Source organism: Carex rostrata, chromosome 3 (genome assembly GCF_964058835.1).
Source record: "Carex rostrata chromosome 3, lpCarRost1.2, whole genome shotgun sequence".
NCBI classification, from domain to species: Eukaryota; Viridiplantae; Streptophyta; class Magnoliopsida; order Poales; family Cyperaceae; genus Carex; species Carex rostrata.
This window is the reverse complement of record NC_135920.1, coordinates 894694-908704: the sequence shown is the minus strand read 5'-3', so window position 1 is coordinate 908704 and position 14011 is coordinate 894694. Positions and strand designations below refer to the sequence as shown.

Sequence of the window (14011 nt, the reverse complement as noted above, 5' to 3'; positions counted from 1 at the left end):
TACCAACTTTTTCTTTTCTATCTGTTTGATTACTTTTTTCTTGATATCTTTTCTATTTGTGCAGGAACTCCTAGACGAAACCTTCCGAATTTTATTTTTCAAATTTTCGATCAAATTTCTGATAAGAATAATCTGGATCGGCCGCGATGGCAACGAAATCATAATTGTTGTTTTATTTGTATTTACCTTCTCTGATTCATTTTTTTCTTTTCAATGTCGATTTTAATTGAGATTACTAACTCGATCTCGTTTTTTATACATGATCGCAATGGAACTTTCAATCGTGGAGCGCGATTGAATAGAAATTGTTTTTGTTGAAGAGCACAGCAAAATTCAAATCTAGTAAGTTATTTCTGTTGAATTTGTTGTTTTCGTTGTATGTAGTAACAGTTCTAGCATTTCAAATGAAATATGGAGGAAAGAGATGATAGAGAGGCGATATGGAGTATTGTTTTGTTAATTTTACTGTATTGCCCCGTTAATTTTACAGTATTTATCTTGTCATTTTACAGTATTCATCTTGTGAAAATCTGGAGGAAATAGATGATAGAGAGACGATATGGAGGATTGATCTGTTAATTTTACAATATTGCTTTATTAATTTTACAGTATTCATCTTGTCATTTTTCAGTATTCATCTTGTGGAAATCTAGAAGAAAGAGATGATTTGTTAATTTTACAGTATTTATCTTGTAATTTTACAGTATTCATATTGTGAAAATCTGGAGGAAAGAGATGATAGAGAGGCTTCTTACTCATCCGAACAATAAACACAAGAGGTTTTTAATGTAAAAGTTATTTGTCCATAGTTTTTTTGTTGCTATTATGATATTCTGAATGTTGCGGTGAATATTTTTATCTTGTGTTGAACAGATGTTGTTTGTGGTGAACATATGTTATTTTGTGGTGAATAGATTTTTTATGTGATGATGGATGTATCTATAGATTTAGCAATTTTAGAGTATGCATGGTATTATTTTATGGTTTATATTTTGCAATTTTACAGTATGCATGATTCTTTGTAGGTTGTAGTTTAAACTGAAATGTAGCATTTGTTACATTTTATCTTACAGTATAGATGATATTATTTTATGGTTTAGCTTTCGAAATTTTACAGTATACAAGATTCTATTGAAAATTTTACAGTATACAAGATTCAATTGAAAATTTATAGTATTTTGAAAATTTTACAGTATACAAGATTCAATTTTACAGTATACAAGATATAATTGAAATTTCTACTGTACAAGATTTAATTTTTACAGTATACAAGATTCAATTGAAAATTCTACTGTATACAAGATTCAATTTTACAGTATACAAGATGCAATTGTAAATTTTAATGTGTAGAAGATTCAATTTTACAGTATACAAGATTCAATTGAAAATTTTACTATATACAAGATTCAATTTTACAGTATACAAGATTCAATTTTACAATATACAAGATTCAACCCAGTGCGGACGCTAATAATTAACTCTAACTGCCAATAACCGCTAATAACTAACTCTAACTGGCAATAACTTCATAGAAATATAATTTTCGAAAGTACAGTTTGAAAGTACATTTATTTTGTCCTGTTGTGCAAGTTTCAATCTTTTTCTAACTATCATGGGACCACTTCAAATAGTTGCTGGATGTTTTGTGATTAACTGATATATTTTATGTGATATATTGTATAATTATACAGCATGTAGAAGTAATTTTACAGTATTCGCACAAGTCAAAACTGTGGACAAATGGTGGACAAAAGGCTGTGGACAATTAGACGCTTCCATTTTTTAATTGCTAAAATGCCAATTGAATTCCCAAAACCGGGTAATTTTATTTTCATGTAACTGTAAAAGCATTAACATTTAATTGTAATACCTCACCATATAGAATGAGATCTAAATCATCCGTTTTTAATTTGGTATGAATCTCAAAACGGATTTCCATATTCGAAATATGTACTGACTTGATATGGAGGAATTTCATACATGCTCCTCAAAAATTTCAAAATTACGTACTTCTCTCAATAAAATTCATAATATCATATTTATTCTTTTAAATTTCTAAAACTTGCAAATCTACTCAATTTATTGACTTCTCTATTAAAACATTTTAAATATATAAAATATCCATTTTATCATTTATTATTTTTTTTATTAAAGAGTCCTGACACACAAGAACATTTTAAATTTCATGGCACTGCACTAAGCCCACAATTCTCCATTTTATTCTTTATTTTAATAAAATAAAAAATACATAACATGTTTAAGAGAAATAAAAAATTATTTGTTAGAAGAAACATTTTTGTACACAGACTATATATTTTTTAATTTTTTTAATAAAAATCTGGGATATTATAAATTTTAATGGATTTTAAAATGATATTAAAATTTATTAGAAGAAAGAAAAACTATATATTTTTTAGAATCTGGGATATTATAAATTTTGTACAGAGACTATATATTTTTTTTATTAGAAGAAAGAAAAACTTAAAATTGTTGAGAGGTATAAAAAAAAAAAATTAGCGTGATTTTGATCCGACTCACAGTATTCTACACGGTTTCCGTCTACACGTGGAACACCTCACCAAGGAGCCATATCTACAGCGTCACACAGGATCAAAGTTCTCCGGAATTCCATCGGACAATTTCCAAATCATCGCCATGATCGTTTACTTATAAAGATGGTGTGGAATATTGAGACTTTAATTAAAGTAGCTATTATGATTATGAACCATACAATATATATATATATATATGGTCCCAGGGAATAATATATGTGTATCGTTTGATAAAAGGTAGTGGGTTTGGTATAATCACTTGAGCCGTCTGATCAATTATGGATCTCCCAACAGATGATCCGCGAGCTGAGGCCAATCCGCGTGAACCATACCTACAAGATGCTCACCTTTCAGCACTAACATGATTTGCGTTTTTCAGAGGTTACCGAATCGAATAGCGTATAAAACGGTTGATCGAACTTTTACCGATTTATTCGCATATAAAACTCGAATAATACGTTTTTTACGAATTATTCGCGTTTTATACTAAAAGTCCGTCGCTCGGTGTATTGCTTTTCGCTCCGTAATCCGTGCACTGTTATTCAAATTTGCGATTTCACGCGACAATCCAACCACGTGGGTGAAGCTAATTCGCTGTGGCACAATTTTTATGATTTCTTTTGAGAGAGGAACACAACTTTTGAAATTGAAAAGACAAAGTGGGCCCCACTCACGTGACTTCATCTAAAATCAAAGTTTTTATTTATACACCAGATTGAATGTGAAAGAGCTCTGCGTAGCTCTTTTTTTGCCCCCAAAAAAAATGTTGGAAATTACAAAAATTAAAGTACATAAACAATTTTGTAGGGTTTTTTTTTTCTTCTTTACAAAACCGAATCATTTCCGAATTATACCTGAATCACGAATTTTTGACTCTGCCAAACCGAACCCGAATAATTAACTTGTCACTATAGTAGCTAGTACACTTGTACATATCCTTAATTTATGTGTTGTATATATAATTGGATCTGTAATTAGAAGTGGCAAAAAAGCTCGTGGCTCGTGGCTCGTGGCTCGATTGTAACTCTCATCTGATTCGGTCATTAGTAGCTTGTTCATTATTGGACCGAGCTGTTAACGAGCCAACTCACCACTAACTCGGTTCAGAATTAACGAGTTTTAGTTGGGGCCTAACTTCTTCGTCAGCTTGCGAACTTGCTCAGCTAGACATCAATTTGTGAATTTGTATGAATTTGTGTGTATTTGATACTATCTAGCTCGGTCCAGTTCGGTTTAACTCGGTCCAACAAATTTGTAGAATTTATTTTCTTCTTAAAACAAAATCCAACCAGACCTAGCAAGCCAACTCGTCAGCTCATGAGCTAGCTCAGTTCAGCTCGTGACAATTTTAAGCTGAAATTTCAACTCAGACCCCTAAAGTCAGCTTGCTCGTAACTCGAACAAACCATCTCGTAACGAGTTCAAACTGGACTCAACTTGTTTGACGAGCCAGCTCGTTGTTATTCCTAATCCGTATCCACGCCATCTTTATAAGAAAGGCATCCGGAATTCCATCTAATTTCCAAATCATCGCCATGATCGTTTACTCCGGAATTCTGCAGTGCAGCGTCACACAGGATCAAAGTTCTAATTACTTTATAACTTATATATGACAATTTTCCACATCATCGCCATGATCGCCCGTCAGTCTTTCTGATCGTCCCTCAGCTCTCCCTCGAGCTGTCTCACAGTAATTAGAAAAAAGGAACGCAGAAGCATGTCGTACGTACCACCTCACAAGCGCCCCTCCAATCGCAACCCCACGCCAACCCCAGTCCCGTCTTCTTTAAACCCTAAACCCTTCGCCTCCCCTCGCCATCGCCAACACCACCACCAAAAGCCTTGCTTGATCCTCTTCTCTCGTCGCTTGATCTCCCGCTGGTATGCCACCTCCACAGAATCTCTAGCTCTGGTACCATACGATTCCGAAGTAATAGAGAGGAAGTACGGCTCGAAGCCTTTGACGGTCAAGGTCACCGATGAAGCGGACCTGGTCGAGGAGGAGGAGAGAGGAGTTCTCAGGGGAATAGTTGACAAGGTTGCGAGAGACTTGATTGAGGCTGTCCAGCATGCCAAGGAGAAGTCAGGAAGTGAAGATGAAGATGTTAAGCTGTTAGTAATGGCTCGAGTAGGGAAAGTTCTCTTTCGCGGGTATGTTCGTTTTTGTCGTTCTCCCAGTCCCTCATTGAAGTTCATAATTAGTAATTTCATATAGTTTAATTTGGCAAGATTCACCAATACCAAAAATTTGCATATTTTCATTCTAAAGAAAGGTGTCCCAAAAAAGTATACTGTTGGTTCTCTTCTCTGCCATAACATCTAGTTTTCTCCATATTTTTATTTGCTTTTTCATAGGGACCCTTCAGTTTGCTTAGACTCGATCGTAAAAGCCCCAACAAGCGAAGGAGAGTTGAATAATCTGCAGGCCCGTAAGATATTTTATACCACAGTTTCAGAAGAGTACATCAGAGAAGTTGAACAACTTCTTGTGGATAAATGTGGATTTAAGTTCATAAAGGCGGACGAGCGTTATAATATCAGGGTACCGATCCACCTCATGACTCATTTTTAATTGTCGATTTTATGCCCACAAGTATTCCCCATTAAAATGATATTAATAGACCCAACACCTTTCAATTCTGCTGCTATTCCTCCCTTAAAGTATTGGTTTTTCTCCATTGAACAAAAGTTTTTTGAAATAAATAAAATCTATTTAATAAAGTTAGATTGGGTCCAAGTTCATAACCATATATAGAGGACGAGTATGGGCTTGACTAGCATTACTTGCGCCTGCTAAGCCCATCTGGGAATGCAAGATGTCACCGAGCTCAGACAAAAGGGAACTACAAGATAAGGTGGTTGAGGTCACTCTCCTTACATTATAAATAGGGACCCCTGCCCTTATTCTGTCCGGGACTAATACCTACCTTAAACCTCTATCCTAAATGCTGTAAAAATCTTGATCCTTACTTTGGCACCTGTACTACCTTAGACTAAATCTCATATCAAGCATAGGGAACCAATCATTTATCATGGATTTGCACTCTCTCATTCAATATGGTGCTAATTAATTGAAATTGAGCACTGATTACTTGATGATCGTGCAACTAGAGCACATTTTAGTTACTATTTTAAATGTATTACCTTAAATGTCTCTTTGTCTTCAAATACCAGGTAATAGACAAACGCCAGCCAGATTTGATTATGTCATGCAAGTGCATGGCATTGCATGATAGTGGTCTTGAGCTTTACAAGGTAAAACCATATTGCTCTGCTTCATAATTTTTGTTTCTTACTGAAGTAAAATGAAATGGTACCTTTTGCTTCCAATATATTTTATTCTGCTGGATGCTGGTTATGAACCTGTTCAAGGCATTAAGTTTTCCAGATATCTGTAGCTATTTTTGTTTTTGGCTTTGAAGGTGATCATGATTAGCTGTTTGTAAAACTTTAAGATATGGCTCTGTTTGCTGTATCATCTCTGTACATTGGGAACAGACCCAAGCAGTTTATTGGTATAGGTTTTTGTTGATTTGGTTTCATTATCCTACTTCTATAAAAAAAAAAAAGTTCTCCAGATATCTTGGCCCTCACCTGAATCTGATTTGAACTCGAGTCAGTCTGTGAATCGTGCAAATGCAAGTTCTGGATGCATTACTCTCATGGTAGGAAGTATGGCTTAGTTTTTTATGATGACAAACCTAGGTTAGGTTTGTCCAAAAGATTGCAGCCCACATATTACTGTGGATATATAGTTTTAGATATATTTTCCAATCTATTTGAACCAAAACCACTTTTAAATTGCCAAAGTGAAATGGAAGATTAATGAACTACTGTGGTGATTTTTCAAATCCATTATTAACAAGACGTGATTTTGAATTATAATTTTGTAGGTAGAATACATCCCACTGAGGCATATGGTGACTGACATATCCTGTTTAAGCAAGAATTTTGATCTTCGAATAATTCTAAATGCCAAGAGAACAGTAAAGAACTTGGATGTAAGTTTAATGCTTGATAGTTGATACACATCACTGCTGATGACTGAACTTATGGTGTGCTAGTAAATTTGGACAATCACCTAAAAAATTTTAATTTTTAATTTTTTCACAAGCATTGCAAAACTAGCAGCTTCTTAATGTCATATGCCAAATACTTCTCATAGTAAATTAATAAATAAATTATTAAATTAAAAGAGATCTCATTAACTAAACTTTACTGGCATTACCCAAGTTCTATTAGAGCCTAGTAGTGTAATACTTGCTCACCGGATCTGATTGATGGCTCTTTTGGATACCTTTGTTTTCATTTGTTTTTCTATGCAGGCTGATGTTGCGGAAGGCATAAACCAACTAATATCTGCTGCTGTTATTGACCCGGAGGTCAAAGGGGGGCTTAGGTGGCCTCTAGGGAAGGAGTCAGCTGCTGACAGATTTGTTATAGTGGGGGTATGGCATACAGAACGTAAAATTTTAAATAGAGACAAAATCAGAGTAAAAATGAGGCAAGCCGATCGCTTTGACTATCATTTTTCAACTGGTGAAGATGCAAATGAGATTTCGTTGAAGCTTTGTGGCCTGCCTGAACAATTAACTGTTAGTCAACTATCTCTTGGGTCTTTTTCAAATTATAACCAGTATTCTGAGTGTTTTTGCAAATGGCACATGAAATTACGTATGTTGCAACTAACACTGAACATTCTATTGATCATATGCACACAGACATCTAATTGTTAAAATAGTAGTATGGAAAAGGTTCTCCATGATGACATTATTTTTATCATACTCGTTTTCTTTGCATAAATAAATTATGGCGCGATATGCTGTGACCGAAACTTAATTCTCTTGAAATTTTAGTCGCCATTTCTTTAATTTTATGTTGTCTTTATCAGTTTGTATCTGCAAGGACCCGAAAATTTGCTGCTTTCAAAAATAACCATTCTGTGGCAACTATAAAGATCATGGATATACTGCTAATATCTGTGTAGCTACTGCTGGTAAATTTAGGTTTCATGAGGATTAAGTCTGCTTTGTAAGGGCTAAATCTTCACGAGGAAACAAAAATGTCAACAATACTTTCATTGTGTATGTAAATCAGGGTTTAGTATGCCGACTGCGTGCTTGCTATTTATTTATTGATTCTATTTATTTTCTTTTTCAGGAAGACCACTTGTGCGAAGGCAGTATTGTAGATATGATCCAAGAAGTTGTTGCCTTGATCTGGGACAACCTTTTGAGTCATAGTACTGGTATACTTTGTTGAAGTCTCGTATATAATATTTTCCTCTTTTGGTCAAAATTAGTCCTGTTTAATAGCTGCTTGCATGGTGTCTTGGTATATGTTTTGTGATATATACTTTGGTTTAACAAGTTTGCTCTTGGGTTTATGTAATCTTCGCTGAGAGAGTAAACAAATTCATTATCATAATTTTGTTTGGGGTGGTTTGTTTTGTAATGCTGATATAAGGGTGTAAACAAATTCATTATCATAATTTTGTTAGGGGTGCTTTGTTTTGTAATGCTGACTACATCTGCCTCTCATAATAAAAGAAAATGAGTGCAAAGTTTTGGGTCCTACTACCAGATCCAGATACGTGCTGTCCAAATTGAATGCTGGATTTAATTGATTAATTGATGTCCTCAATTGCTTGTTTGTTTGTTAGGGTTCTAAGGGTGTTGTTTGCAGTTCAAATTGAACAAAAATTCATCCAATCGTTCTTTTATGCGGTTTGCATAAAAATAAATAAAACCAATCAAATTAATTTGGCTAAACTAAATTAATATGAAAATTTAATTGTAAGTAATAATTCAAATACTAGTGATCTATTTTAAAATGTTTAATATTACAAATATAATATGACATATATTAAAACTTCAGATCTTTACTTGGTTTCAAGTACCATATTTGAAAATATGATGCACTGAATCACACAAAGGGAGTGAGACTATGATATAATATCATTGATATTATATAATGGGCCGTAATATGAATTCATATCTTTATACTTAAATTTTAAACAATTTTCTGAACCACTCATCATTTTTTTCATATTAAAAATGTACTTAAACAAGAAATTTTACATATTTTAGACTATTTTACTATTCAAAATGGCGTGGTTTGAAAATTGTAGATTATTCAAAATAAGTGATATTCTACCTATATAAGAAAATAATAAAAATTTGATGTGCAAATATATTTTCATATGAAGTTATATTTAACTGTTTGAATAGACTATTTAAACTTTAAAAATAGACATATAATTCACAACATACTAACATGTATATTATCACAGCCTCACTCTAAAGGGAACTAATTTATTAAAAAAAAAATGATGTGTATTATTTGATATTTAAGTCCTGACCAAATTGTCCGAACAGCCGAATCTGATGAAATTGTTCGGTAACACAATTAGGATTAAATTTTAATGTGCGCTAAAGAATTGATTTTCGGTTGTCTTAAATCTTAATTTATGAATAAAAGTTAAAAAAGTTAAAGAAATGAGTAGAAATGTTTTAAAGAGATTAAGATCCGGACAAAAAACTTAAAAAGCCGGCTTATTCCCTCCTTGTCGAACCAGATATACCGATGAATGCGTATCCTCTACATTAACTCAAAAAAGAATCTTTTGAGTTAATGAATCTCAATCGTCTGATTTTTAACGGAGCCAATCCGGCCTCCGCTTATGATATAGTGGTCCCTTTAATATTAGTGCAAATCTATTATGCACGAATATTAAAGCATATCAGATGGATAAAATTCATTAACTTTAAAGATTTCCTTTTTGAGTTAATGCAGAGGACACGAATTCATATACCGATTGGGTGGCAGATCCTAACATGGCCGACATTTTTATTTTTACCAAAATTTTAAAATATTTTAATAAAAATAATTTGGGTTTTGAATAAAATTTAAAAATACCCAAAGTGCGGAAGAATTCCGCACCCCTGAATAAAAAAATTTGGATCTTTGGATTAAATCCAGCACGGATCTTAAAGCACCTAAAATAAAAACCCTCTCTCCCTTCTCTCTTTCTCTCTTCTCCCTCCCTGTCTGTGAACAGAAGCGTATCCTCTGCAGAGTCGTAAGCTGCAGAGTTTTTAATCCGGTCAGTTCGTTTTTGATCGAACGGACCAAATCAGATCTTGCCCGAATTGAAAAAATTCTCAAAATTTCAACTAAGAACTACAGAGATCTGATCTGGTCCGTCCGATCAAAAATGAACAGACCAGATTAAAAGCTCCGCAACTTACGACACCGCTGAGGATACGCTTCGGTCCGTGAACCCAACCCTCCCCCCTCCTCCTCTTCCCTCTTCTGTCTCCGAGCACACAGACCCCCGCCCCACTCTCTTCTCTCTCTGGCCGTTAACCCCACCAGCACCCCGCCCCCTCTCTCTCGTTCCTTCTTAGAGAAGGATGAAAGGCACCCGAGCTCTCTCTCCCCCGCATGTTTGGGTGACTTTTGCCGCTGTCCTTTCGTGTTAGACGGTCGTCCGAACTGACCCCTATTGCGTGTGGGCTTCTCTTGGTTGCCTTCTTCTCTCTCGGGTAAATGTAAACCCCTCTTCTCTAATTTTTCGTGTTGATCGAATTTATTAGTTATCGAGTCAGGTTGTTGATTTTCCCAACTCGATCAAATTGATGATAGCATGTGTGATTTATGTCGATCGATCTATTTCGAGAAACCGTAGAACTTGAATTGATTAATTTTTCCGACTCGATCGAATTGCTCGAACCCCCTCTAGATGACCTCCGTTATGATATTGGTATAGGCACAAAATTTAAATAGAGGGGTTATTGGTAAACTTAGATAATAAGGAGGGGTGTAATGCGAATAAACTTGAATTGTGTAAATTAATTAAGTAGAGGGTCCTCTATGCAAATCTGAAAAATTTGAGTTATAATTCGGCTTTAGAAAATGCATTTTTTGAATTAGGCCATTAAAGTGTTGAAATATGCCTTGATTTGTTAAATTGGAAATAAAATGTAAGTTTAAAATAGAAAATTGAGCTTATAACTTTTGGGCTCGGATGTAAATTAAAGTAAAAATGATAAATTATTGATAAAAATACAATATTAATTAAGTATGCTATAAACAAAATAAAACTTAATAGCAAATGTAATGTTCAATATATAATTACTATTAATCGATATAATTAGTATATCTTATTTTTATAAGTAAAATACAATTTATCTTATATAATTACCTAATATATGTTATGTACTTATTTGGGTATATTAATGTATATTCTAAGGACATATAATCACAAATAGTATGCAATCTAACATATGTATAAATAGCTCTTCATTAAAGTAGACAACTAGGTTTGTTCATCGGTTCGGTTTGATCAAAACCGAAATAAAATAGACAAACCAAAGTTTTATTTGATTTTCAAAAATAAAACCGAACCGACCGAATTAAACTCATCAACCGATTAAAACCGAAGTATTTTGATAAAGGATTTATCATGAAGAAGTGACAAAATCAAAACCGGTACCAAAGAACAGGTACCGGTCTGAAACAAAAGAAGGGAGAAATCAGAATAAAGAAGCACACGCAAGCTGTAATATGTTTAGGATATAAATGAACACAGTCAAACTCAAAGTCTCAATTCAAATTAATTATTACTGGTACGGGTAATGCACATTTACATATTCTGCTAAATAAACACTTCAATAAACATACCTGCATCTTAGATTTTATTTTATTTTATCATGAACTTATTTTAATGCTTAAAAGCTAATTTCATAAGTTCTTCTCGTGAAGTTTATTTTTTATCACAGTTTGGGAAATAGTATACACCTTAGTCTTGAGTTGTACATGATCTTAGATCAAATACAAGGAAAGAAAAAATTAGCGAATTGAAATAATAATGGACTGAGAATTAATCTTCGGTACCAGTTAAAGTACAAAGAGAAAAAAAGAGAACTAATATCAGCTAAACATAATACCACATTATCATGATACAAATTTAGCAATGTTGGATATGCTCTGACACCAGTACGTCTTAATTCTTAATAATAAAAAACAAAAAAATGTATACACTGCAGATAGCTATTCTGTTGTCGAATTCTCAAAATTTCCTCCTTCGGTAAACTGAGATTGAATAATTGGTATTCTTGCAGGGTTCTACCTACATGCTGTCACAGCAGCATGCGTTTCCGGACCTCTAGCCTATGCATGAGTCTTTGAATTTTCAAATCAGCGTTGATCCATCGGTGTATCCATTTGGGCCCACATTTGCCTCCCCGCATTAGCTGTATCCAGCGAGGGCTCACAATTGGGAGGCCTCTGGTAGCGAGACTCAGCCTGACTATGCGTCCCAACTTAGGGATTCCTTATTCCATACCCCCCCCCCCTGCACCACTGCTAGCTACTCACACGGTTGACGATCCCTCATTCCATACCCCCCCCCCCCTCCTGTCACTGCTAGCTACCCACGCAGCCGAGAATCCATGGAATAGAGCACTTACGATGAGCATACATGCCGAGTCCGAGGAGGAGGTTACACCAGCTCGCAGAGCGCGGGACGGAAAACTGCAGTGGAATGACTGGCATGGACAGAATTTCAGTAGAGAAAATAGGGATATACCACCTCACCGATTTACCCCTTCGGAGCATCAAGGATAGAGAGTTTTTTTATAGTAATAGTTCAGTTTAGCTATGTTATGTTTTATTATGTTTGAGTTTAGTTTTATAGTTTTTGTTTTAGTATAGTTTAGTTTCGTTATGTTTTATTATATTTGAGTTTAGTTTTTGTTTTAGTGTAGTTTAGTTTCGTTATGTTTTATTATGCTTTGAGTTGAGCTATGTTATAAATAACAAAATAAAATTAAGAACAATAATACGACAAACAAATAAATCAAACCGGCACTACTAAATTCGTCAAAATCAAAATCCAACAAACAAATAAATTGATTTAAAATGGAACTTGTATTTGTTGAACAATATTTTTTCTTAAGATTAACCATTACAAACCGACACTATATTTCTTAACCCATCTTTATCTATATACAAACTCTTTCAAATTCTCTCTCATTCGAAACAAACAAAAAAAAACAGAATAAAACAAAACAAAAAAGATATGTAAAAAGGAAAATAAATACCACATAAGGAAAGGAAAAGGTGAAAAGAAAATAAAAGAAAAATTATCATTTGAAATTTCGATCTTGCGTTGCGGGTGATTTGGAACAACTGTTTGTAATTTGATTGGAAAATTAATTATGAAATTCTTGCTATCTATCAGGTATTCAGACCTTTTTATGATATGAATTTCTATTTTGATCTAATTGAATAATGAATTTTCAGGACATATATAATGGAGTAGAGGGTCTAAGAATCTGAATATGTTTTAAAAAAAATTGAAAATTTGAAAATCACATGTTTTATAATTCTGAAACATTCCAACTATATGATAAAACCATTTTTGTTTTACGAAAATGCACTCGAGGTCGAGGGTAGTTTCATGTTTTGCTGATTATCATTCTTCTTCTTTTCTATAAATTTCTTAAGCCAGCAGACAATAAACCGAAGCTGTCTATATTGTTTTATAATCTCAATGGGGCTGTTCGGCAACACCCCTTAATCCTAGTTAGGATTAAATCCTAAGGAAGCTTAAGGAATCGGTGTTCGGTAAGCTAAAGGAAGGGACAACGGATTAAGGAAGCTAAAGGAAGCTAAAGGAAGCTAAAGGAGGGGGAGAAGGTGCCTTAAGGAATGGGCAGCGGATTACGATCCGGGCAAAAGGAGGCTAAAGGAGGTAGGCTTAATCCATGCTAAGAAACCGGTGTTCGGTAGGATTAAGCGGTTAAGGAAGCTAAAGGAGGCTCCTTTTATAATCTCAATAACTAAATCATGTTAAATAAAACTGAAATAACAAAACATGGAACCAAACAACAAAATTCGAGTGCAATTGCTAAAATTACAACACCTAAAATTGAGATCTCTAATTATACAATTGAACTAAAAAAATACAGAGAAACTGCTAAATTATTATTTTTTTGTTTGAAATAAATTTATGTTTCTTATCACTTATAGAGTTTTCAACAAAATTTAATCCAAAAAAATATAGTTGGTCAAAAACTCAAAATACATATTTTCATCTTAGCTACATCAAAATAGAGCAATTAAATATATTTTACAGGTGACGGTGCCGCTCATCGTGATTCAGTAATTTCATATAGAAGGAATCATATTATCTATGGCAGTGGCACTATGCTACCATGTGTGTATTGCAAGAATTAATTTGTACTGCAGCCTTAAAGAGAGCATTTTTTATCTTAGTTTAAATTATGTTAAAATTAATTTTAAATTATACATTTTTTATCAAATGAAAAATTAAAATTACTCAGATTTTCAGACTATTTAAATATTTCTAATATAGTCCTCTTTTTGTCATGTAGCAAAAGTTGCGCAATTATTTTTTGCAATTTCTACCACTAATTAAGAGTGCGTTTTGA

General features: G+C 33.7%; 1 protein-coding gene across 1 annotated transcript; it reads left to right on the top strand.

Annotated features, from left to right (window-relative positions):
• The first annotated feature begins 4134 nt into the window (after nucleotides 1-4134).
• Nucleotides 4135-8079, top strand: LOC144552125 (uncharacterized). Its single transcript, XM_078300237.1, has 6 exons — nucleotides 4135-4703; nucleotides 4908-5094; nucleotides 5727-5807; nucleotides 6446-6553; nucleotides 6878-7147; nucleotides 7713-8079. The coding sequence occupies exons 1-6, from the start codon at nucleotides 4270-4272 to the stop codon at nucleotides 7812-7814; spliced, it is 1182 nt and encodes a 393-aa protein (XP_078156363.1). The 5' UTR covers nucleotides 4135-4269; the 3' UTR covers nucleotides 7815-8079.
• The last annotated feature ends 5932 nt before the right edge of the window (nucleotides 8080-14011 follow it).